General features: G+C 42.2%; 1 protein-coding gene across 3 annotated transcripts in view; it reads right to left on the bottom strand.

Moving 5' to 3' along the window:
• The window catches only part of MAMLD1 (mastermind like domain containing 1), a 346,199-nt gene that overhangs the window by 30,820 nt on the left and 291,583 nt on the right, over nucleotides 1-23,796 (bottom strand). For all 3 annotated transcript variants that reach the window (XM_054040094.1, XM_054040092.1, XM_054040093.1), the window contains exon 2: nucleotides 13,115-14,797. In XM_054040094.1, the coding sequence (XP_053896069.1) occupies nucleotides 13,115-14,740 (1,626 nt within the window). In that variant the 5' untranslated portion in view covers nucleotides 14,741-14,797. The remainder of the gene's footprint in view (nucleotides 1-13,114; nucleotides 14,798-23,796) is intronic.

Below are 23,796 nucleotides of genomic sequence, written 5' to 3'. Positions count from 1 at the left end.
ACACCATGGGCATGGAAAGGCTCCCTATATTTCCCTCAGAATCCAGATTTTCAGACACAAAGGTCTGGTTTGGAAAGGGTTATTGTAGTGGTCATGATTTTAAAAATATCTGCTCCCAGTTAGAAGGCAAAAAACAGCTTTGTGAGCAGGGTACAACACAACTTCACCATTTAGTTACACTTTACAGTAATCTAGAAAGCAATTATGTAATTGTCCCTAAAACGTTTAATTAAGAGAGAGATGGGGCAAGGATTTGTACTCTAGAGACAAGATCTTCTTTACAGTGGCATCTGGACATCATCATTCTTTCAGAAGCCCCTAGGTAACCCTCAGTATTGTTCACACTTGTACGTAAACAAAACAAAAAGTCATGGAGAGAGTTAAATTACTGCCCATAGTGTAACAACATTTCTTGCTTAAAGAGAGTCCATGCAGACTCTGGGAAGACTCCAACATGTTAAAACTGACACTGTTTTACACACTGTGGAAAGCTAGAATGGGTAATGCAGGTACAATGTGGACTGTCCCTCTGACTTCATTTCACACAGGAACTCTAATTCAGGACACTTGCTCATTTTTAAATTAAAACCCCAGCCTGTCAGCGTGTACATCAGAAAAAAAAAGCTCACACACAGTGGTGGCTGTCCAAAGGATTTTCCCTACTCCACCCTTCGGCAAACGATTTTGATGAAAACAAAATTCAAGTTTTTCTTTCAATAGTTGGGATTTTCCAGAAAAAAACAAAAGTGGAAATTTTTCAGTTTAAAATAGATTTTTCAGGTTTTTGGGAGAAAAAAAAAAAGATTACTTTCAATGAAAGCAGAAATTTCCCTTTAAAAAAATAAAACAAAACAACAACATGTACAGAAAATTGTTGACTGGCTCTACTCACATTTTTTCAGAACGCCAGTCACTACATAATGATAACATCATTCTCTCTCTCTGCTCATGCTAATCTTAAGTACTCTTAAACCATTAAATACACAATATTCTCCGATAACGGAGTGCCATTCACATTTCAGCAACAATAGGTCAGTTCAATGATATGTGAATCTCTGTTGAGGGCAGGGACTGTATCTATCTCTGTTGTCTGTGAAGCATCTAGCACACTTTTGGGAGCGGTTTAATCATAAAACAATTATCACATCAAGGGCCACACACTGCATTCCTTGTGCGCTCAGAACTCCCAGTGACATCAGTGGAAATTTGGGGTGCATGAGGAAGACAAGATCAGGCACCAAATTGCCAAGGACATTATATATTTTTCACACACACACACACACACACACACACACACACACACACACACACACACACACACACACACACACACTTCAGAAATCCAGAAGCACTTCATGGTACCAAGACCTGACCTCAAAATAAAGAGACATTAAAGTCAACTGCATCCTTATCTAAGCCATTATATGGTAAAGTAAGACTTTCACCAGAGACTTCAAGAGGTTTACAATTTTTTTCCTTACATATTTTAAAATGATTTCTTCCTCATTTGAAGCATAGGTAATGATCCAGTTTTAGCTGAAGAAGATGGAAACACGGTGCTTACATAAAACACGCAAACTCAATTATTTACTTCAGTTTCTCCTGAGCTTCTGGTCAGTTAGCAGGTTCTATACTGGAATAAATAATGAGATCTAAAGACAGACACGGATATCAAACCAACACTGAAAATTCACAAGTGGATTATGTAGCCTCACTAGTACCATGGCAGGACTTCGGTTCTACAGATCCTAGAGAAATTCCGTTCTGAATCTCAGTCAAAGTAATCTGAATGGTTGGTCAGCCCACGGTTACTGCTCTGCCTTCCGTGCGGCTGCCCCCCCATGAGGGCGGGGCTGGAAAGAGTACTGTTGTCAACAAACTGAAGAGGAAAAATACAGCAGGAACAGCTTAATTCCAGATGTAAATGAGCTCAGCAGGGAATCTAAACAGTCGAGTCAATTGCCAGAATCTGCACTTTTCAACCTCATTCTGCTCCTTTGATCAGAAAGAATTCTGAGCTATAACGATTAATGGAGTAATAGAGGAAGTCATGGGACATCTCTTGGGAAAAGGGGGCAAAAAAAAGTAACATCCTTGTGATGCAATTTTTCTGTTCACCACCACATTTCCCTACAGAAAACTGAATAAAGCTATTTCAAAAAGGGAACACATGCTGATTTAACAAAGAAAGGATCACCAAAACCAGACGTGTGAAATAAAAAGAATAGATTTAAGCTCATTCACTGTTTAAAACAAACCCCACTATAGTCATGGTAAGGGAAAATAACCTGTCCAAATGTAAATTAGAGAGCAAGAGCTTATACTTAATATTGTGTTCGTCAACAGGAAATAATAGGATTCAACACACTCAGTATTCAAGGCAAGACTTCCAAAAGTCCTCAGTCTTTAAGTACCAACTAAAATTGATTTGTTTATGTTGGGGATATTAATGCTGTCCCCCGATAGTATGTCCTTTCTGGAAATGGAAGAAAAAAGTATTAACATTAGGGGGCTGCAATTCCAAAAAGAGCCTTTTAAGGATTTCTTCTCATTTGCTGTTGTCACTGTTGTGGATGAAATGGCAGATGAGGGTCAGTTTCCCTCCCATGCCCCTCCTTGCAAGGGGCAGGTTTTGTCTCCTTTATGCCTGATTCTCCCTAAAACCCAACCCTCTACAGAATAAAAATAACCAGTGAAACAAATTACACTGTGAATGTGCTCAAAGTCACAGAAATTTAAAGAATAATTATTAAACTTGCATAAAAAAGGCTATTAAAAGCCAAGTCTGAACTGATGTGAAACACGACATCAAAGTTCTGACCATTAAAAAAAAAAATTATTGGATGAATATGACATTTGCCAACCGTCACTCTGCTGCTATGCCGCATCCCTTTTCTCTACCCTTTTGTCAGTTTAGACCTTGATCCTGTAAAGACTTACACATGTGATTCACTTGACACATCTGCGTAGTCCAGTATAAGTCACGGGACTACTCCCAGTGTGTGAAGTTAAGCATGTTCTTAAGTCTTTGCAGGATCACGACCTTCAATAGTAAAGTCTTCAGGCAGGGACCATCTCGTATACATTTGTACAAGTGGGGGGCTCCTGATCCGGACTCAGGCCTCTTAGGGAATACTACAGTGTAAACAATAAAAATAAATACCTAACATCTATTCATCAGGCTTTTCTCTGTCTTTAGTGTCTCATTTTCATTCTCGGTAATCATTGGCATCAGAAATGTTAAAGCATGGCACTGGATTTTATAGATAAGACTATCTATGCTAAAGAAATTCAACTCACTTGGACCTCAAACAGTTAAATGGTAGGACAAGCCTAATTTTTTTTAAGTGACCAAGAGAGATTCTTAGAATGACATAGCAATATGGTAATATGTTCCCCCTGAATACAGCATAAAAAATTAAACTTCAGCATGTACATGTCCTAGAGTGATTAGCCTTCAAAGTCCTAAGAGGCTGCTACATTTTGATTGTGAATTTCTATCAATGATTAGTGTATGATACTTGAAATAGACCTAAGTACTTGAAACAGAAATATTGCAAAGCCAAAGAGAGCAGGCTGATTTGCTTCCTAAATGGGCAGAATTTTTGAAGACAGGTCGTAATAGTGTTTTGCTTTCTCACATTAATGTTAACAGCTTTGAAGCGACTGCTCCTAATTTGTATTTAAGACCCTTTACCTTTTTCTCTAAGCCATTTTCATAGACCAGCATTTGTTCCAGGGGCATATTTGCCACACAGAGCAGACCTGTAATGGCAGTTAATTTGCACCATTTTGCTTGCTCCTGTATTAATCAGAAAACTCTGAATCATCTCAGTGTTTCCAGATACACAGATGTACGAGAGAAACCAATGAAGCCAGTTCAGTTCTCTCTCCATTCAGAAGCAGAGACAATATCAGTTCCTGTTTACAGCCACTTGTCTGTTTTCCCCCCACCCACGCACTGAAATTTCTCCAAAATGCCCAGAGAAAAAGAGAAAGAAACTGAGTTCATTTTACCAGGAAAGTTATTTCTAGGTATTGCATCTGAAACAGAACAGGTTTGCACTTTTGTTGTTGTTGTTGTTGAGCACTTATTTCACCAAGGCTGAAAACTACCGAAGTGGCATAACCAGAAGGACCAAGTAGCTGACTGTATTTTCCCCACCCTCCAAACCTGCCTTCATATTTTACTTACAGTACACAGTTTACCAACCCTCAAAATGATTTTTTTTCCTGTTTACGTGACATCAGCTTTTGATTCTTTCTTTAAATACTTTTGCCTTGTAAAATAGACACACAGCAGAGAGTGGGGTCTGAGTAATCAATATGACCACAGAAATCATGTTTTCAAAATACTTTGGCAAAGGATTTTCAAAAGTGACTCATGATTTTGGGTGCCCAACATGAGACACATTGACGTTTTCTGACAGTCAGGCCCCTTTAGGGCGCCCCAAAAATCCCTAGTCATTTTTGGAAATCCTTTGCCTGTATTTTTTTTTTTTTTTAATTTTCCTCAAATGTGGCAAGAATCGGAGGTTAGAGGTAGTGAAGTCAATGAGAATTTACAGTACGGGAGGAAAATGGGATCAGGCCCACATTAGGGTAATGGACAATACTTCTTGGCATTCATGAGTACAACCCACACACACCTTTTTAATATGGGAGTTATGGTTGTATGAACTTACAAGTGAAAACACAAGTAGCAGCCCTCGGCCGTCGGCTAAATCACTATTCATGGTCTTCTTTTTATAAATGAGACACAGGCAGACTGTGCATTCAGATAACTTCATTGTGATGCCCTCTAGGCACCAACTAATGAGAAAGAGTCCCTCTGTATTCCCATTTGAAACTCAAATGTTCAGAGTGTTTAAGTTCCTTCAAAGATAAGGGCACAGTCAAGAAAAAGTTACAAACATTTGTCAAGTTGTTTACAAATTAACTGGCTAACCAATAGGTCTCAAAATGTAATTGTAAAATGAGAAATCATTATTGAGCAGGCATGTTTCTAGTCAGAGCCAATACAGATCTGTTTCTGGCTCTACGCTAGTTAACATTTTTATCAATGACCCAGAAGAATAAAATGTAAAAAAAGTTTGCAGATGACCAAAATTGTGAGAGAATGGTAAATAACGAAGAGAACAGGTCATTGATACAGAATGACCTGAATCACTTGGTATGCTGGATGCAAGCGAAAAAATATGTGTTTTAATACAGCTAAATATAAATGTATACATCTGGGAACAATTCAGGTCATACTTACAGGTTTGGGGGACTCTACTCTGGGAAGCAGAGACTTTGAAACAGATTTGGGGGTCATGGTGGAAAATCAGCTGAACATGAGTTCCCAGTGGATGCTGCAGCCAAAAGGGCTAATGTGATCCTAGGATGCATAAACAGGGGAATCTTTCTTGAGTACAAGCGGGGATGTTATTTTACCTCTGTATCTGGCACTGGTGCAACTGATGAAGGAATACTGTGTCCAGTTCTGCTGTCCACAATTCAAGAAGGGTGTTGAAAAATTGGAGAGGGTTCAGGAAAGAGCCATAAGTATGTTTAAAGGATTAGAAAACCTGCCTTGTAGTGATAGACTCGATCTATTTAAGTTAACAAGAAGGTTTAAAGGGTGACTAGATCGCAGTTTAGAAGTACCTACACGGGGAACAAATATTCAAAAATGGGCTCTTTAATTTTGCAGAGAAAGGTATAAAAGATGATCCAATGGCCGGAAGTAGAAGCTAGACAAATTCATACCGAAAATAAGATGTACATTTTTATCAGCAAGGGCAATTAACCATTGGAACAATTTACCAGGTTGTGGTACATACTCCATCACTGGCAATTTTAAAATGAAGATTGGATGTTTTTCTTAAAGATCTGCTCTAGAAATTATGTTGGGCAAGTTCTCCTGTAGAGCACAGGCCATAGGTCAGACTAGACCACCACAGTGGTCCCTTCTGGCCTGGGAATCTATGAACCTATGAAAGGTTTCTATGGTCAGATGCTTTTTGTGCCAATAAAAATCAAAAGGCTTAAAAATGTTTTAAATGAAAATCTGTAGTTCAGGCCCAATCTTGTAACTGTACTTGCAAGTACTGCCGTTTTACTCAATGGGGCTCCTGGAAGGAAAAGTCACTCATCAAGGTTTACAGGATGGGCTCTTAGTCCAAGAGTCCTTTTGGTAAGAAATTCAAAATAAAAAAACCCCAACAACCCACCCATATGCACACTCCATGGGCAAGATTCTCATACTGTTACCTGAGGTGCATCCCCACTGAAATCAGTGGGGCTTCCTGGAGAGTAGGGTATTACTACGTGTGAGAAAGGGTGGCAGAATCTGGCTCCACTTAAAGCTAATGAGACACTCTTTAACATGATCATGTCACTTTCCTTACACATTTGAGAGAGGGTTTCCCGCAGCCTCCCCTTCTACTTCTGTTAAACAAAGGGAAACAATAGTGCATTTGTTGCTTAAAGCGACATGAAGGGACTGACTTAAAACCACAAAAGCAAGATTTATTTCAGTGCTAAGGCAGAGAACTTTGCGTGATGTGCAATGTCCTCCGCTCACCATGCAAGTACTCTGGTATTGCTGAGGTCTATGAACATTTGTGGTACAAAGCTGTAGTACATTTCATGTGCTGCAATTCCTAGGTACAAGGCAGTTAATTAAAGACAGAGTGTTAGGGTAAAATTCCAGGCTTGTTTCTGAATTTCTTTCGATTACTTGCTTACGCTCTCCTCCTGAATATATGCAGCCTACGAACATGCTTTCTCTCTCTCCCCATCTCCAACAGCAGTTTTAAAATACTACATGTCTGAATGTGCACACATTTTACACATCATCATCTTGTCATGTGGGGAATAGGCAAGAAAGATATTTTGCATAATATCCCCCTGACACCCCTCACTGTTCTTTACTATAAACCCGAGGATTCTCTTCTATTTCTGCAGCTTAAGTGAACACACTCATTTATTTTTGTAGGGTTGCTCATGTCACAAGTGCCGAACGAACTGTGCTGCTGGCATGGACTTTTTCCTGTATTGTTAAGGGGAACATAAATTTAAGAAGGTGAGAGCGTGATGCATCAGGGAAAGAGTTTCAGCTTTGACAGAGTTTCCTAGCAATTTTCAGAAAAAAATAAGGGGGTGATAATGGGATGGGGCAGTAAAGTTAGTTTAGTTACTGGTCTTCCATTTACAGCAGGAGATCGTTTATTGGTAACTACTTTCCTGCATGGATTGTTCCTTTGAGGTTGATGCACTATGAAGAGTTTTTAAGATATTGTCAGGTCCACAAACTGAAGAAGTTTAAAGATTTGACTACAAAGGCTCATTTTACAATCCAGAAAACTCTGGTACAAGAAGAGGGTGCCCACAATTTAAACACAAAGGAAAATAATGATATAAAAAGAAATCAGATTTGAATTAAAACTAGTCTTTGTAATTTAATTCCTAACTCTTGCATTTTGAATTGTTGCATTAACTGCGGGACCCCCTCAATGGACGTTAAGTGGCCAAGTCCACCACAGCTCTTCAAGAGTTTCTCTCTGAGTTTCTAAAACGTATTTAACATTTGCTTTGGGGAGTGGGGGGAGGAAGACCAATCTATAACAGTTTTGTGAAGGCTCCTTTGAGACTGCTGAAAGGAGGGGGGGGGGAAAAAAACACCCTACAAGTTTGAGAAAAACCATTCCAATTGCACAAATAAATGTAAAAGCAGAAATGACCATTCAAGAAGATATTTTCACATCTGTGAAGAAAGTATGTGGCGAGGTCAAACTCCAGGCTCAGACTTACTGCTTTCTGTAATCCTGATTCATCACTAGCATCCTTTATTCACCATTCAAAGGCACTTAATTAGCTGAAGGGCTTGTTGCTTTGCCTTTAGAAGCTCTCCACACCCTCAAAGGCCTGGGCTCCGGCATTGTACTATCACTAGCAATACCCTTTGAAATCAAATCTGTTTTTCTTCTCCACGGTACTAGGAAAGAAGTAATATTTAAAAAAAAACAAACACTTTTCTAACCATCAAAAACAAACCAACCAACCCACCCACTCAAAACAAAACCCAACTGGAACGTCTTTCAAAGTGGCACTGAAGAAACTAAATCTGACACTTTTTTAAAATGTTCACAGAAGACACAGATGAAATCTGGCCAGCAGTTTTTGGTCTGATCAACTAAAGGTTTATTCATGCATGACAGCTTGGATGCTCTCTCTGCCAGACATGTCTTCATGCAACATCTAGGCATTTAAAACACTGGGTATGTCCCCCTGAAGTCACAACAAGATTTGGACGTACTTAGATTCAAGGAGCCTGATTCTCCATTGCTTTTCAGAATGCTTATCCATTTACGCCAGACCAGCTACCCAGCCAGAATAGTAGCATTTTTCACCCACTATAGGCTGACTTTCCACTGGTGTAAATGACCACACATGGTGCAGGGCACCAGGAGACTCAGGCCCAGGGTATTCAAATGTTTATGCCTATATAGATAAAAGGTAAATGAATAGAATGTGATGGAGAATATAACAGGGCACCTTTAACACCAAAGCACTGGGTCAGTGTACTCTTAGGACTGCAAATTTTTCTTCAGGTTTGTTTCTAAATGCAAGAGCTTATGCTCAGAAACCAAACTTTAGCTCAAATGCACAAAGAAAAAACACCTGAAATAATCTAGCTGGGGGGGGTTTCATTCTTCCACGCTACCGATAATTTACGCTGCCAACTCAGACACTGTATTACTAGTTTTTCCCACAGCTAAAGAAACACTGTCAAGACCCTTTAGTGTTTTCTCACTCTTCATTTCAATCTGCTCTTCACGGTCTTACTCTTCTTCATGCACCATTCAATAGCAAGATGCAAGTCTGACCATTCATCCTATAAATAGAATTGTTTTCCCGCTGATTTTTGCTCCTCTCCATTCTTCCCTCCCATGGCTTTGGCAACAGAGCTGAAGCCAACATACCTTTTGTTGACTCCTCTCTGTACAGCTATCCCACATGTCAGCAGGAATGCACAGAGCTCTAGGAATAGCATGCTTGGCTGCTGCAGAGCTCAGGAATGTGCAGTGTGTCACACCCAAATGATGGCGATTTATTATTTATATCCTCTGCAAAACAATCAGTAAAATGCTATTTTGTTTTTAAGATATTTACACAATCCAGATGCCATTCTCTTACCAGGTTCCACGCAGTTTTGCTAGATGTCAAATTTGGGGCCTAGAAGACTGAAAGTGTCTCAGCCTGGTCCTTTCAAAGCAACCTAAACTCAGCCACTAACATTGCAGGCTCATTTGCCCACCTTTAACCTTCTGGGGACCTTCGTTTCCTCATTCAAGGACCTAGTTCTCTTCTCACCCCAATAGGAATCAAGAGGAATTCCAATGAAAGCAATATTACATCAGAGGAGAATCAGGCTCCACATTTTTGACATGCAAGAACGCAGCTCTGCAAGTGCAAACTGCACTGCATGCAAATCAGAGCGATGAACAGCTATCCAGTCTATCTGGGCAAATGCAGTTTATGCTCTGCTTTCCAACCTGCCGCGTGTCCAAAACCTGACACACCTTTTGGACCACCAAATCTCCTAAGTGTGGAAAAGTATGCATGATATTTTTGGAGACCACTTTTGACAATTTGGCCTTTCATGTCCTTCTCTGTAGTGTGAATTTATTAATCCAAATCGGTGTGCGGAATTTCACTCTGCACAGATCTATACTTCATGAGCAAAATGAAAACTTGAATATAATCTACACGAGCAATGCTAGCAGTACCAGGCTTTCCAATATCACACAATGCAAACTGTCAGTGACTAAATCAATATCTGTCAATGTTCAACAATGAAGACACAGCACTTCAGATGAGAGAAGATTAGACATTATCAGATTTACCAATTGTCCAGGCACTATGCGATTTTGAAAACAGTCTGACTAAGCTACATGATATATTTTATCTCTGAAGTACAAAAAAAAAACCCCATATAGCTGCGAGACACCAGTAGGTCACTCCAAGCTTTTGGAATGCAGAGTCTTCTCTTTAATGTGTTACAACAACAACAATGCAGTTCACACTTGGAGTTTATGTCACAGCAGCTGCTCCGTTCCCCATGCTGCTCTGCCTGCTGCAAAGATCAAGTTTCATGCTCTATTGTTCTTCCTCCAACTGGCCACCATCCATTCTCTCCTCCTTCTTCTGTACAAAGCCTCACCTCTTGCTCAAAAAAAGAAAGCACTATGCCTTCTCTTTATAAATTTTAGTCACATATACAAACACACGCATGCACAGAGTATGGGGATGATTTCAAACTACCAAACAACATTCCAGGGTACGATGACAATTTCCTCTTAACATATTTATCCATATTGTTCTCCATCAACCATTACTACTTTTAAAGATGGAGAAGCTATTTGCCTCCCTCTCCCAATCTTTTACTTGTTGTCCTTTAATGCCATGATCGATCTATGTTTGAATAGTTCTATTTGTTACTGGCTGTGATGGAGAAGTGGCGGTAATAAAATATAAAGGGCCCAATTCTGCTCTCAGCGACATCGGTGTGTTGGAATAACTCCAATGAAATTCACTGAGTTACACAGGCATAAACCTAGTGTGAAATTGGGATCGCAAATAAAATCTCAACATCAGTGCTTTTGACCCAACTGAAAAAATAATTGTATATAAAACTGCAAAAAAGTTAAGTACTAATATTCAAAGAAATTTAAGTATCAGAGGGGTAGCTGTGTTAGTCTGGATCTGTAAAAAGCAACAAAGAGTCCTGTGGCACCTTATAGACCAACAAATGTATTGGAGCATAAGCTTTCGTGGGTGAATACCAACTTCGTCAGACGCATTAAATTTAAGTATACTGGAATTTTGATGTTTCATGTGTCTAGAATATTCTCTATGGTATTTTTTTATAATTTTGCATACAGGGGCCACTTTTTTCATTTAAAATTGTCAAAGTTATTAAAACCTAGGGCAAGTATCCTGATCTTCAACACTCACCATTGATCACAGGCAGCTTAACAAGCTATAAAACCTGGAGAAGCAGTGTAGTTTAGATTAGAATTAATGTAATAAGTCTTATCTTATAAAATCAGTGAGGCACTGTGACCTTCCCTACCTGACGTGAACATGTGAAATAATCATCACCTGTCTCAACTGTCCTTGATCTTTACTGATAGCCCCCAAATTATATACTCTTGCTCGTTGCTGTAGGCAGGCCGGGGCTAGAAATGCAGCCCGGGCCGAGCATGAAGAAAGACGCCTGAAGTGGAGTCACTGACCAATTAAAGAGACTCTCCAAAGGGAATCTTTTCCAGTTTTTCTTAGCTAAAAGGATAAATCAGTGATGTCGGAGTTCAAAAGATGTGTGACAGAATGCAAAGCAGGGAAAATTGGGGCACTGGGAGCAGGAGCAGGGAGAAAAACACTCTTAGCCCATGATACAGCAAACAACTTCACTGTAGGCTTAACTTTAAGAGGACGGACGACTAGTCCTACTGAAGACAATGGGATTTAGATGTGGGGTGAGCAGACAGCAAATGTGAAACATCGGGATGGGGTGGGGGGTAATAGGCGCCTACATAAGACAAAGCCCCAAATAACGGGATTGTCCCTATAAAACCGGGACATCTGGTCACCCTACTCACATGCTTAAATTATGCATGTGCCTAAGTGCTTTGCTGGATCAGGGCCTTACATCTGTAGCCTGTTTTTTTCTGTTTTAATGCCTAATCAACCCCCAAAGTGCCCAGTGGTATGATACATATGTTTGGATAAGCAGCATCAGTGAGTTTCAGCCCTTCCCACCAGCCTGTTTGAAGCAGATGCATCATCATAAGGGGCTATCAAGAGCACACTTATTTGGAAAAGGGTGAGTCAGTCCTGAAATGGCGGCTGTGGAAAGGAGCTACATTTAGTTACCATTAAGAAGCTGACATTTACCAACAGCTACCTTATTTCTTATTCTTAGTACAGGAAAAGGCTGTGGTATCTAAGATACTATAATGTGGGAACTGCTGGCACACGCTGGACGATTGAAAGCTGACCGTGGTACAGTGAAGAACAAAGGAACCCTCAATTTTGTCTGTCATTCCTCAGCTAAACTCAACAGCACCTCAGAGACCATCCTCCGCTCTTCTGAGTGCAGGCCAATGATAAGTGATTAGACTCCACGCCAGTTGGTGTCTGGTCAGAGTCCACTGTGCTCAATAAACGCAGCCCGACAGATTCTCCTGCCAGAGTTTTGCTTCTGGTTAGCAACATAGTTAATTGTGGCTGTGAGGTTGCATTTTTATTTTAACCACTTTGCTTCCCTTGTGCCTGCGCCCACAGAACGAACCCCATTCCTTTAGCTCTCCCTTTGTCAAAGGCCCTTGGTCACAATGAACATCTCTCAGATCAGGTAGGATATGGACAGATGTCACTCAGCACCTCTCCCAGCAAGGGTTACTCAAGAGAAATGAATGGTGTTTCTAACCCCTGACAGCTGCAGTCCTTTGTCCACTCAACACATAATCCAGATCTATCTAGGGAAGGGTAGGCACTCACCAACAGGTCTTCATTTTTTGGTGAGTTTTGTAACAGTTATTTCAAATCTGTCTCCTGGCTACTCAAGTGCTGCATTGTTAAACATTCAGGGGCCACATTCTGGTGTCACTTTTCATCCTACCTGTGCCTACCTGGCTTCAGAGGTGTAACTTGGGGTGGAATTTGGTTCAGAGTATGAAAAATTATTTTAACAGAGAGCGACAAATGATGGCAAATCCATCATCTGAATATCTTCACGGCTACCAAAATAAGCTAACTAGAAGAGCAAAACTATTCCCTTAAAAAGTGATGTAAATGGTTTGAGACATTTGTTGTACAATAGTGCGAAACTATCCATTCAGCTAGGGGAAACAGCTAGGATGTGTATGATGGAACGACATAGTGAAGAAATCAATAGAATTACTCCCAAGAACCCCAGAATGTTGTTACCATTATGTCTATGTACATATCCAAAGGGCTTAGTGATGCTATATTTGAAACAGAGAGGTGGGAGGGGGGAACCCCCAACAAAAACATCAGTGTTTTAATGTAACCTGTTTAATATAGAAGAAAATGTTCTAACCTGTCTGGGTTGAGATGGCAAAGCAGCAGGCTGCATGTGTCTCTGCATCCGAGGTGGTTGCATCAGTTGTCGAAGATGTTGCTCGATAAACGGGGTATTATTAGCCTGTGGAGACTGTTGTGTGGCTGGTGCTTGCTGCTGTTGCTGGAGATAGTGAATGAGGGATTGCTGCCCTGGATTGGCAGTCATGGGTGACATCTTTGGAGTAGTTGACTCCGATGCAAAATGAGACAGTGGTTTGGTGTTATTAAAAGAAAACTGGTCTTGGGTAACAGGATTCTCATTCTGCAAGCCATTAGATGGCGGTTGCATAATTATGTTCATATTTTTGGACGGGTTTGTAGTCATCAATTTAAAAAGAGAGCTTTGCATACTGGTGGGATTGCTGGTGGGAGTGATGTTAGGAATTAATGTATTTTGAGGACTAAACGGCTGCTGGTGCAGAGCTGGGCTTGACAGTTTTTCTGGCCTGTAAGGTGGGGACGGTCCAGTATTCGTGGAGGCCATGCTGGGAACCAAATTGTTCTGTGGACTTTTAATATTATTGGCTGGGAGGCTGGCTGAAGTCATATTGGATAGCATGGAGTTCTGGGGGCTGAAAGGCTGCTGGTTAAGCGCTGGACTGGAAAGCTTCTCTGACCCATATGGTGGGGAGGGCCCGCTGGACGGGTTGTTACTGGAAGCCATGTTTGAAAGCAGAGTGTTTTGAGGACTCTGAATATTGTTTCCTGGTAAACTATTAGAAGTCATGCCAGACACCATGACATTTTGAGGGCTGAAAGGTTGATGGAGGGGGGATGATCCCGGCCTATAAGGCGGAGAAAGACCTGGAGTGGACATGGTTGGCCAGTTGGGAGCCTGTACTTGCTTAGTAGTAGTAGACACTTGTTTGCTTGCTGCCAGCTGCTTTAGTTGCTGTGCATGCCAGTTAGATGTAGGCATGTTAGGCAAGGGTACTGGCAGAATAGACTGTGGCGGATTCTTATTCTGTGCTCCCGAAGAGATGGGTGATGCAACAGCTTTGTTTGGGGGAGGAACCGTATAGTTAGCCCCAGCAGATGGAGGCCTCATTTGGGGTGATCCTCCACTTGTTGGATTACAACCTGGAGAAAAATCTTTGTTCACAATGTGGTTCTCCAAGTGAGATGTCTGCGGAGAGGACTTTGGCGTGGTGCTGATGCTTGACTGTGGGTGGCTCAGACCAAGTGGCTCTTCAGCCTTGCTTCCCAAGATCTTCTCAAGATCCAGCTCATTAGGAGAAGGATCAGGCATTTTTGTCAGCTCTTCTAACAGATCTTGCAGTTCCTGGTCCACAGACTGCATATTGTTTCCTTTCTCGTCATAATGAACAACATTATTCTGTCCACCTATCGTCCCTTTCTGTCCTATTTCTGTGTTGGGTGGTACCGAAAATGGAGAACCAATACCACTGCCATTCATGTGATTGTTTTCAAGTAGCGCTGAATGACCAGCGACTCCCATGGAAGAAGTGCTGTGATTGGTGGAGAATGGAGAGTTCTGCATATCTGGACATGACACATTGGGATTGGTCTCTTGGCCCATAGATAGAGTTACATCATCAAGACAAAGTCTCTTATTGTCGCTTGGGAAAATGACATCGGGCATGCCACTGGAAGCAGGGGAGCTGTCATCTTCCAGTTTTCTCTTAATGGATCCCTGTAACTGCAAGAAAAGGACATGTTATTGGCCTTATACCACATTTTAAAGTTGCAAGGTGAAATACTGAGACAGACCTATTGGGACAAAGTCCGCCAGGATTTAAGTGGACGCAACTGTACTGAAGTTAACAGAGTTGCATCCAGTCACACAAATTTGACATGTTAGTCTTAAACCGGATGTTTAAACTGTAATATATTGTCTGTCTTGTGAATAATAGAATTTAAAAAAATACTTTCTGGTACCATTTCAATGAAGACATTATGCTCCCTGCATAACACACATGCCAACATTTTTATGGAAACTATTTTTTTTGTCTAAACAATGGGAGAGTTGAATAGAATCATGGATTAAAGTTGGTGCCCCACTGCCAACAATGGGTATTAAGTTCAGACCTGAGACAGCTAAACTATTTTTCATTCTTTAAAGACGGGGCATGTGAAATAATCAGCATACTTTCTAAACAAAGCAAAACAACCCTCTAATATCTAAACACATTTTAATCTTTCAAGCTCCCCAGCCATAGATGTTTCAGACTTCAAAACACCAAACAGCAGCAAAAATCTTAATTTCTGTTTCTTATAAATCCACGCTAGCCTCGGCTTTGCTTATGTGAAGGACTGCCGCTCCTTCACAAAACCTACAGGGTTTGTAAAACACAAAAAGACACATGAAAAACTCGATGCTCACTAAATGTTGAATTAAAAATCCAGTAACCTTGACAAATATGATCACACTTCCTACTTTATGTAAAGAAAGTGAAGCTGAAAACAGTGGCTCTTTAATGCTCCATTGACATGACATGCCAGTCTTTTCTAAATGTAATTATCTGTGGTCCTCACTTTGATAACCAGGGCCTGTGGGTTATAAGATTAATCGGTCATTAACACTGCTGCTTCAATTTAAAGGCATTACAATTATGTTATTTATCAAGAGAGAGAGATTGCATTTGGAAGTTACCTAAATACCAACAGGCAAATAATAAAAATCTATCGTTTCCTCATAAAACCTTTTAAGGATGATACAAAAATTGCAAGCCTCTCCCAGGCCTGGTCTACATACATTAGTGTGTCGACACTGTGCTGCAGTGTGGACTACAGGGTTGGGCATTGCAGAGCACACCAAAGTGTTGCAATCTAACTGCCCCGTATGGCTGTTGCTTGCGCAAACTAAAAGGTAGCTAGTTGGTGCCAGTGTCGACCACACAGGGCAGTGAGATCGCAACACTCTATGCGGGTGGGAACTGCAGAGTGCATTATTCAACAATGCAGCACACTTTGTGACCTAGCTATCCTGGGGGAGGGGAGGGGGAGAGAAAATAAATACATACATAAAATAAAAATCAAATCACTAACCAATGTAGCTATGCCAGCAAAAGCCGTACTGTAGACAGTTATCCCAGGCAAACAGTCCTCTTGCCTGGATAGTTTGTTTGGGGAGCTGGTATAAGCTACGCTGGCAAAAGAACTTCCATGTATCAGCTATGTCGCTACTAGGGGAGTTTGCACGTAGAGCGATTTGCAGGCCCTTTCTAGTGCAGACAAGGCCGTAAAAGCATGCAGTGGTGTAGTGCTATAAGCGAATGTAACTATACGGTTTCTACAGCTCTATTATTCAGTTGGTAACACAGGTGCAGGGCACTCAGACAGAAATAAAACAAACCTTTCAAGCAGACATCTCTTCTTCTGAGGGAGATCTAAAACAATCAGGTCCTCTCAATCATTCATGGTTATTAAAGCAATCTCATAGCACTTTTGCAAGAATATAAGCATTAACCCCAGTGTCATGACCAAACTGCACCCAGGTTTATCAACAAAAACTCCCACTCTAGTTTACTTTATTGTTATGTCTTATTTGTATTATGGTGGCACCTAAAGGCCCCAGCCAAGATCAAATCCCATGATGGTGGGCACTGAACCTCCATCTAGTAAAACACAATCACTCCCCAAAGAGCTTAAAATCCAAAAGGACAAACAAAAGTGAATCTTCTCTTCTCCACTGGTGCAGATGCCTGCACGTCAGCAGTAGACAAATATTCCCCATTATGCAATATTAAGCACACTATACAAATGTAGACTGTCATCCACTGCAGCATTCCATGGCCCCTTTCAGAAGCATGGCCCCAAGTAAACAGTTGGTCTTGAGAATTATATTTTCTCTCCTTAGAAGTCATGCCAAGGAGAGGCTACTTTGAAATGACCCTTGTAAGCGTATCCCCAATTTTAACCTCAGCATTGAGCCCTAACACAGAGAAGCAACAGACAACTGTCAGGTGTCCCTGAAGGATCTCTTAGGCCTGGTCTACACTGAGGTGGGGTGGGGTGGGGGATCGATTTAAGATACGTAACTTCAGCTACGAGAATAGCGTAGCTGAAGTTGACGCATCTTAGGTCGACTTACTTCGCGTCCTCACAGCGTGGGGTCGATTGCCGCCACTCCCCCATCGACTCCGCTTCCACCTCTCGCCGCGGTGGAGTACAGAAGTCGACAGCAGAGCGATCGGGGATCAATTTATTGTGTCTACACTAGACATAAATCGATTCCCGAGAGATCAATCACTACCCACTGATCCGGCGGGTAGCGTAGACGGACCCTTAGATCCACCAGCAGCTTTTGCGAACTCTGACCATAATGCATGTTAACACGCATTGGGTCCCAGGTTAAGTGAACAGCTTTGCATTGGCTGCTTTTTTCTCTCAGGGAGGACCTAGAGGATAGGTTTTGTGCAACTCCACATCTGCTCCCAAGGGATTGCTCAGGCTGGGTTCCACAGACTTTATTTTGTTATCTCTCCATTTCAATGGATGGGGAGGACGGTGCTTGTTAATGGGGCCTGTAGTATCATTCATCTGTGAACAAGGCTTACGATTATCATCAAATCTAGATGGTGCAATACCTCCACTTTCTCAGTGTGCACCTCAGAGAGATTTGGAGGAACATGAGATGGCAGAGGATCAATCTGGCGGTGATGCTCCAGGGTTTGGGGGTAGGGGGGAATATCAAGGGAATATGGTCAGGGTAGTTCTTGCCCATGTTTTGGATGGCGTTGGTCTACCCTTTGCCTACAAAAGCAACATTTGGGGCATAGGGACAAGAAAGCCTTTTTCATTCTCTCAGATATGGGATTATTACAATGATCCATGACTCTGTGACCTCCCAACTGCGTTACTTCAATGGGCTCTACATGGACTGCACCTGAAAACCACTTGGAAGTTAGATTTGGTGCAGAATGCGGGTGACTGCTTGTTGAATGTGTTAATTAAAAGGAACATACACCAGTTCTTTGACAACTGTACTGGATTCCTGTTGTCTTCTGGCTTTGGTCTCTAGAAACCTATGAAGTTTGATTCCTGACTGTGAGAAAGACAACTTCTCTCCTTGCCTCACCCAGTGACAGCTAAAGCACTTTAAAGCGTGTAGATGTAAGCATCTGGGGTTTCTGGCAGAGCATGCTCAGTGAAGGATTATAGATTGTCATTTGCTTATTCCACTGACCTGACACAGCCTAGTTTGGTGATCATTAGAAAATGGTACAAGTCCTAGGTCTGATGATGGATGGGCTGCTGGATGGGAGATCAGTTGTTTGTTTATCTGAAGTGCCCCCTTTCTTGATCTGATAAAATTGGGCTGAAGTGGAATGTTTGAATAGACGTTGCCCATGCTCTCTGAGACATGCCAGTAAGGCACAGTTGTTCTCTAAATGTGTGTGTTTAGATTTACACTTTTCATTGCTTCCTTCCCATCTCCAAAATAAACACATTGTGATCCCAAGCAGCACCCCAGGAAACCTGGGGCAGGAAAACTGAAGGGGTGTCTCCCATACATGGCCAACTGAATTACTGGCATGTCTGTCCTGGCTCTTGAGTTTACTGCACAGAATTTCAGCTTTCAGAACACTTAGAAAAGCTGCTTAACTGTTGCGCTGGGGCGCTAGTGTGAAGAGGACAGGAAAACCCCATTTCCACCTTGAATTACTAGAAACAGGCCTCCATAGACTAAGGCCAGAATTTTCAGAAGGGCTCAGCATCCACAGGGGATTTTTAAAACGTTCCAGCACGCTGGGTGCTAAACTCTCGTGGCAAATCCAGCCATAAGCGTCCCAACGGGATTTGCTGGGTGCAGAGTTCGGTTGACAAGCAAGACCTTGTATAGATCCTAAATCAGAGCGAAGGTCATTTGAAAATCCACCCCCAACTGAGTACTGACCCCTTGCAAATCTGCCTCTAAGTCTCAAGGTACCCAGTAGCACTTGAGCTTTTAAAATTGCTTTTTAGTATAATAAAATGTCTACAGGATTTTTTTTAATATGCAAAAGATCTTGGCATTTCACTTTCATGGGGAGTGTTTGCAGCTAATGCCCATAAAACGCACAAGGCCAAATTCACCACTGGTGGAAGTGGGTGTAAATCCACTGAATTCAGTGGGGTTGTATTCGCTTATGAGAGGTCTGAATACTGCCCCATATCTGCAAGGTTAAAATACCACCTTTGAAGCATCCCAAGCAAATAAAAGATGGCGATATTATACTGGGGACTTCTTTATTCGTTACCAGCTAGGTGTGGAAATCACTCATTGCATTGGCTATTCTATTATATAAAGGTATGCTTAAATATTCCATGCTCAAGCACACATGACTCATTACTCTTTTACAGTACAATGCCACCTTGGTATCTCTGCTATGAGCCTGCTAGATTTTTCTCCCCAACTCCCTAAATCCCATTTGAATGCTTTCACTGGGAAATACAGTACATTAACATGCCGCTGTGGCAGTTCTGACAAGTACAGGGGAGAGAAATTCAGCTTCACATTACAGAGACACTTGCTAGTTTAGCTAATCTGATTGCAGTGGCAGCAGATCATCACGGGTGTGCTAGGACATCCATATCCAGGAGCCCTTGGGTGAACCAATTCAATCAGCCGCTCACTGCAGGCCCTTATCAATCAAGTTATTATGGGGCATCTCTAGACCAAGACTTGGTGGTGGTGCATACATGTCCTTCTCAGACAATTTGTTCACTAGCTTTACTGCCAGCTTCCCTTGCCTGACATTGGCTCCTCCTAGGGGAAAGGGTTGCTTTACTACAGCTCTCTCCCCCTTTCCTGTGAGATAGTTCTGAGATCGCTTTTCATCATCTGGCAACAAATAAATGAGAATAGCAATCAAAACGTGTTCTGCCCCATTCTGTGCTGGCTATTATGCAGGCAAGCTCTATTTGGCAATGAATGCATGTGTATAAATAATTGTGCTGATTGACTACTGTACACAGCAAATTCTGTAAAAGCTTCATTCACACACACAAACAAGGACTAAACAGACAAGCAACCAATGTGCTCTCATGTGACCTTGTGAAAATTCATTAGAGCGCACATGATAGCCTCTTAAGAAATATTTGGGAAACAAAGACAGCCCTTCTGATTTTTGCCACATTAAACTATGAAGTCTCCATTATCTCTGGTCTGCTTTTAAAAACGAGACTATGACATTGTCCCAGTTTTACTTTTATCTCAGAATGAGAAGGCTGCATTTCTGGGAAAGGCTGAAAGTTACAAACAAGTAGCACTGCTAGCTCATAACGGTAGTATAACGAGAATAAATAACTGTTTACACTACTCCTTCCAAGTAAGCTTTACAGCTGTGGTTATAAATACCTAATCTGTCACACACAACCTGTGAGGAGAGAAACAATTCTCCATGTATCCATGTGCAGTCTCAGTGGCGCAAGGAATGAAGGGCAGATTCACTGAGACAGCCAGACTTTCCCTGCACCAGCCCAAGATCAGAGCACCCATGTTAGACCAACTGAGGGCTGCATTGACCTGTTATCAGGAGCCCAGTGAGCTAAACCCAGTTTAAATGAAGAGGGGGCAGATTGAAGCTGTGGATACGGGGGCCGCTCACACCAAGTTGGAGCATCACCGTAGTGGGATCCACAGTCTCTTTGCACTGCACTTCCATATATCTAGGGTTGCCAACCCTCCAGGTTTGTCCTGGAGTCTCCAGGAATTAAAGATTAGTCTTTAATTAAGTATTAGGTCATGCGATGAAACCTCCAGGAATATGTCCGACCAGAATTGGCAACCTTACATAGATCATTAGTATTTTGATTATGGCAATTCCCACCCCATGCCAGGCACTTTCCAAACACACAGAGGAAGACAGGGTCCCTGCCGGAAGCGCTTAGTCTAAAGCGGAGAGAGCTGCAGGGTGCAAGCGGTAAACGTGGAGGCAGAGCAATCAGATTGAGGAGAGAGACAGGTAGCATGATTCCATTTGTTAAAACACCTAATTGAATAAGCCTCCCTGCCTAGTCATTCAGCTTCATTTCTTTCTTTAAAAACAGGAGCTATCCATGTAAGCCAACCTTCCCCTCCCTTCCTGCCAGCCTACATTCACTCCCTCCCACTTGTTCCTCTGCCCACCCAGACTCTGAAAGGAAAGTGCGGCCATGGGCTGAAATGCAGGACTCAGTGGGGCTTCATTTCTTCCAACCTGGGTGCCATCAGACCCCTCCTTCCATTAGAAACACACTGAAGCTATGGCAACGACGAGACATTCTTAATTTAGGTCAACACTATGCAGAGATAATCATTAGGGAGAAAAAAAATGTAACTACTAAACCTACTGTTGAGTAAGACAGTTCTGCCTGGCTTTTACAGCACACTGCAGATTCAGGCCCTGATTTATGGCAACCAAAGGACACGGATTGCGGATCCCCGATCCTTGGCTCCAGTGGGGCCTTCTCCAACTTCCACATTGGTATTCGCCTTGATGCCCCCGCCAAAAAAATTGGTTACTATTTAAAAACCAACAAACAAACAAACAAACAGGCATAAAGACACAAAGGAAAGAAGTGAAATGTCAATACTATTGCATTTTTACAGGAGGGACTCTGGGAAGAGCAGACGCATGGAGCACAAGGAAGTGGCCCTGTGTATGTGAGGAAATAGTAAACACACTTCTACTGAGATCACTCAGGACACATTAGAAATGTCCTATCCAATGCACGGCCATTTGTTACCTTTTGCTAGCGAATGATTCACACGCGGTCAGATTTGTATTGGACTCCGGGCAGGTCTATGCTTAAAAACCTGCTGCACTGCTATAGCGCTTTAGTGAAGACGCTCTTTTGCGGACGGAAGGGCTTCTCTCATCAGCCTAGTTAATCCACCTCCCTGAGAGGCGGTAGCTATGTCAACAGGAGAAACTCTACCTTCGACATAACACCGTCTACACCAGGGGTTCGGTCGGTATAACTGCGTCGCTCGGGGGGTGGATTTTTCACACCCCTGAACGACGTCGTTACACCCATGTAAGTTTGTAGTGTAGGCCTGGCCTCAATCCTTACAAAAGACATGTTAGAGGCTCTCCAAAATATCAAGGGCATTCCCTCTCCAAATTTTTTGCAAACATATTGTCTTTTGTTTTCTTCCTCTCGGGCACCTGACCATGGCAAGGAGTTTAATGATGCAACACACTGTGCATGTATACCATTACCCCTACTGGATGGCATCAGAACTGCTCATGTGTATGTCATAGTCCTGACACTGCTAACAGCTCCAGGTAATTTTCCATTAGCCGAAAACGGTAAGAGACTTGTGCTTTGGAAGGAAAATCTGGGTTCTACCAGGAAGCTGGGCGGTCATGGCTTGCAGCACAAGGACAAACGTGAACTCCTAGCCGGCCACAGATTTGGTACTTTTTGCAAATAAACACAATTCAGTAGAAATAAAAGCTTCCACTGATTGCCACTGGGTGCGACCTGATTGCCACTAGATTCAACCTACACTAGCAGTTCAACATCCACACAGCCTGCTTTGAGGGGGAGACCAGTTTGAGAGGAGGCCACCATTTTGAACTGTAGCCTCAGCACAGCCCACACTGGACTCCTCTTTTGCAACCATTTCACCTTCTTTCATCTTCACTCCCTCTGCTCTCACCCTGAATGGTAGTGCAGTGAGATTCCTTCCTCTCTCGGTTTGATAGCCCCAACTGAACACACCCGTTGGGTCTTTCAAAGGGGCTGAAGAGAGTCAGTCACCCTGCTCTCACTGAAAGACAATGAGAGTTGGGTCCCTCTTTGAAAATCCCAGTTTCTATGACATATATGTTCCTTTGGTTAAAGTCAGGAGACAGCCCGGCTGTTAAAATACAGCCAACCACCAGAAAGGAAGTTAGACTCTCTAAGTAGCCATCAGCATTCTCCAGCATTCTGAGAGCTTTACACAAAAAGCTCTCTAGACAGCACAAGGGTGCTTCAGAAAACTAGGGAATTCAGGTCACCAACTAGCTGCGAAGACATATGAATAATGGTGAGAGGGAGCGTGCTTATCTTTTGAGAAGAAGGGATAGGCAATGTAACCTCCACTCAGGGTAAGCAGAATGAAACAGCTACACTTTGACACACTGAATTGTGAATTTTAAGCTGGCAGCCCAGTTTTTCTTTCAAGAACCACTGCAAACTGTGATTGTGGGATTGATTGGTTTGGTTTTGGGGGAGGGATAGCTCAGTGGTTTGAGCATTGGCCTGCTAAACCCAGGGTTGTGAGTTCAATCCTGGAGGGGGCCACTTGGGGATCTGGGGCAAAATCAGTACTTGGTCCTGCTAGTGAAGGCAGGGGGCTGGACTTGATGACCTTTCAAGGTCCCTTCCAGTTCTAGGAGATGGGATATCTCCATTAAGAATATAAAATCAGAATCTACGATTTGCTTAACTGAACTGACTGGAGTTCATCTCTCTAAAAATGCTAGACACTGTCAAAACTAGAAGTGGTGTACATTTGCCAGTGGCAAACGTTTGCAGCACTCAGCCACCAAAACTTCAGTCTCTGGCTTCAACAAACTTCAAGGAGAGCTATCTGCACATCAACACAAAACGTTTCTATCTGTTCAAACAAAAGCAGCAGTGTAATGTGAAAATAAGGCTGGCAATTTTCTATTTACATAGATAAACTTCACTGAATTCTTTACCGTGTCGTAAACGTACAGATTGGAAGGATTTTCACCT

Source organism: Malaclemys terrapin, chromosome 9, assembly GCF_027887155.1.
Source record: "Malaclemys terrapin pileata isolate rMalTer1 chromosome 9, rMalTer1.hap1, whole genome shotgun sequence".
NCBI lineage: Eukaryota > Metazoa > Chordata > Testudines > Emydidae > Malaclemys > Malaclemys terrapin.
Note: the sequence above shows the minus strand (reverse complement) of the source record. Positions and strands in the feature narration are given on the sequence as shown.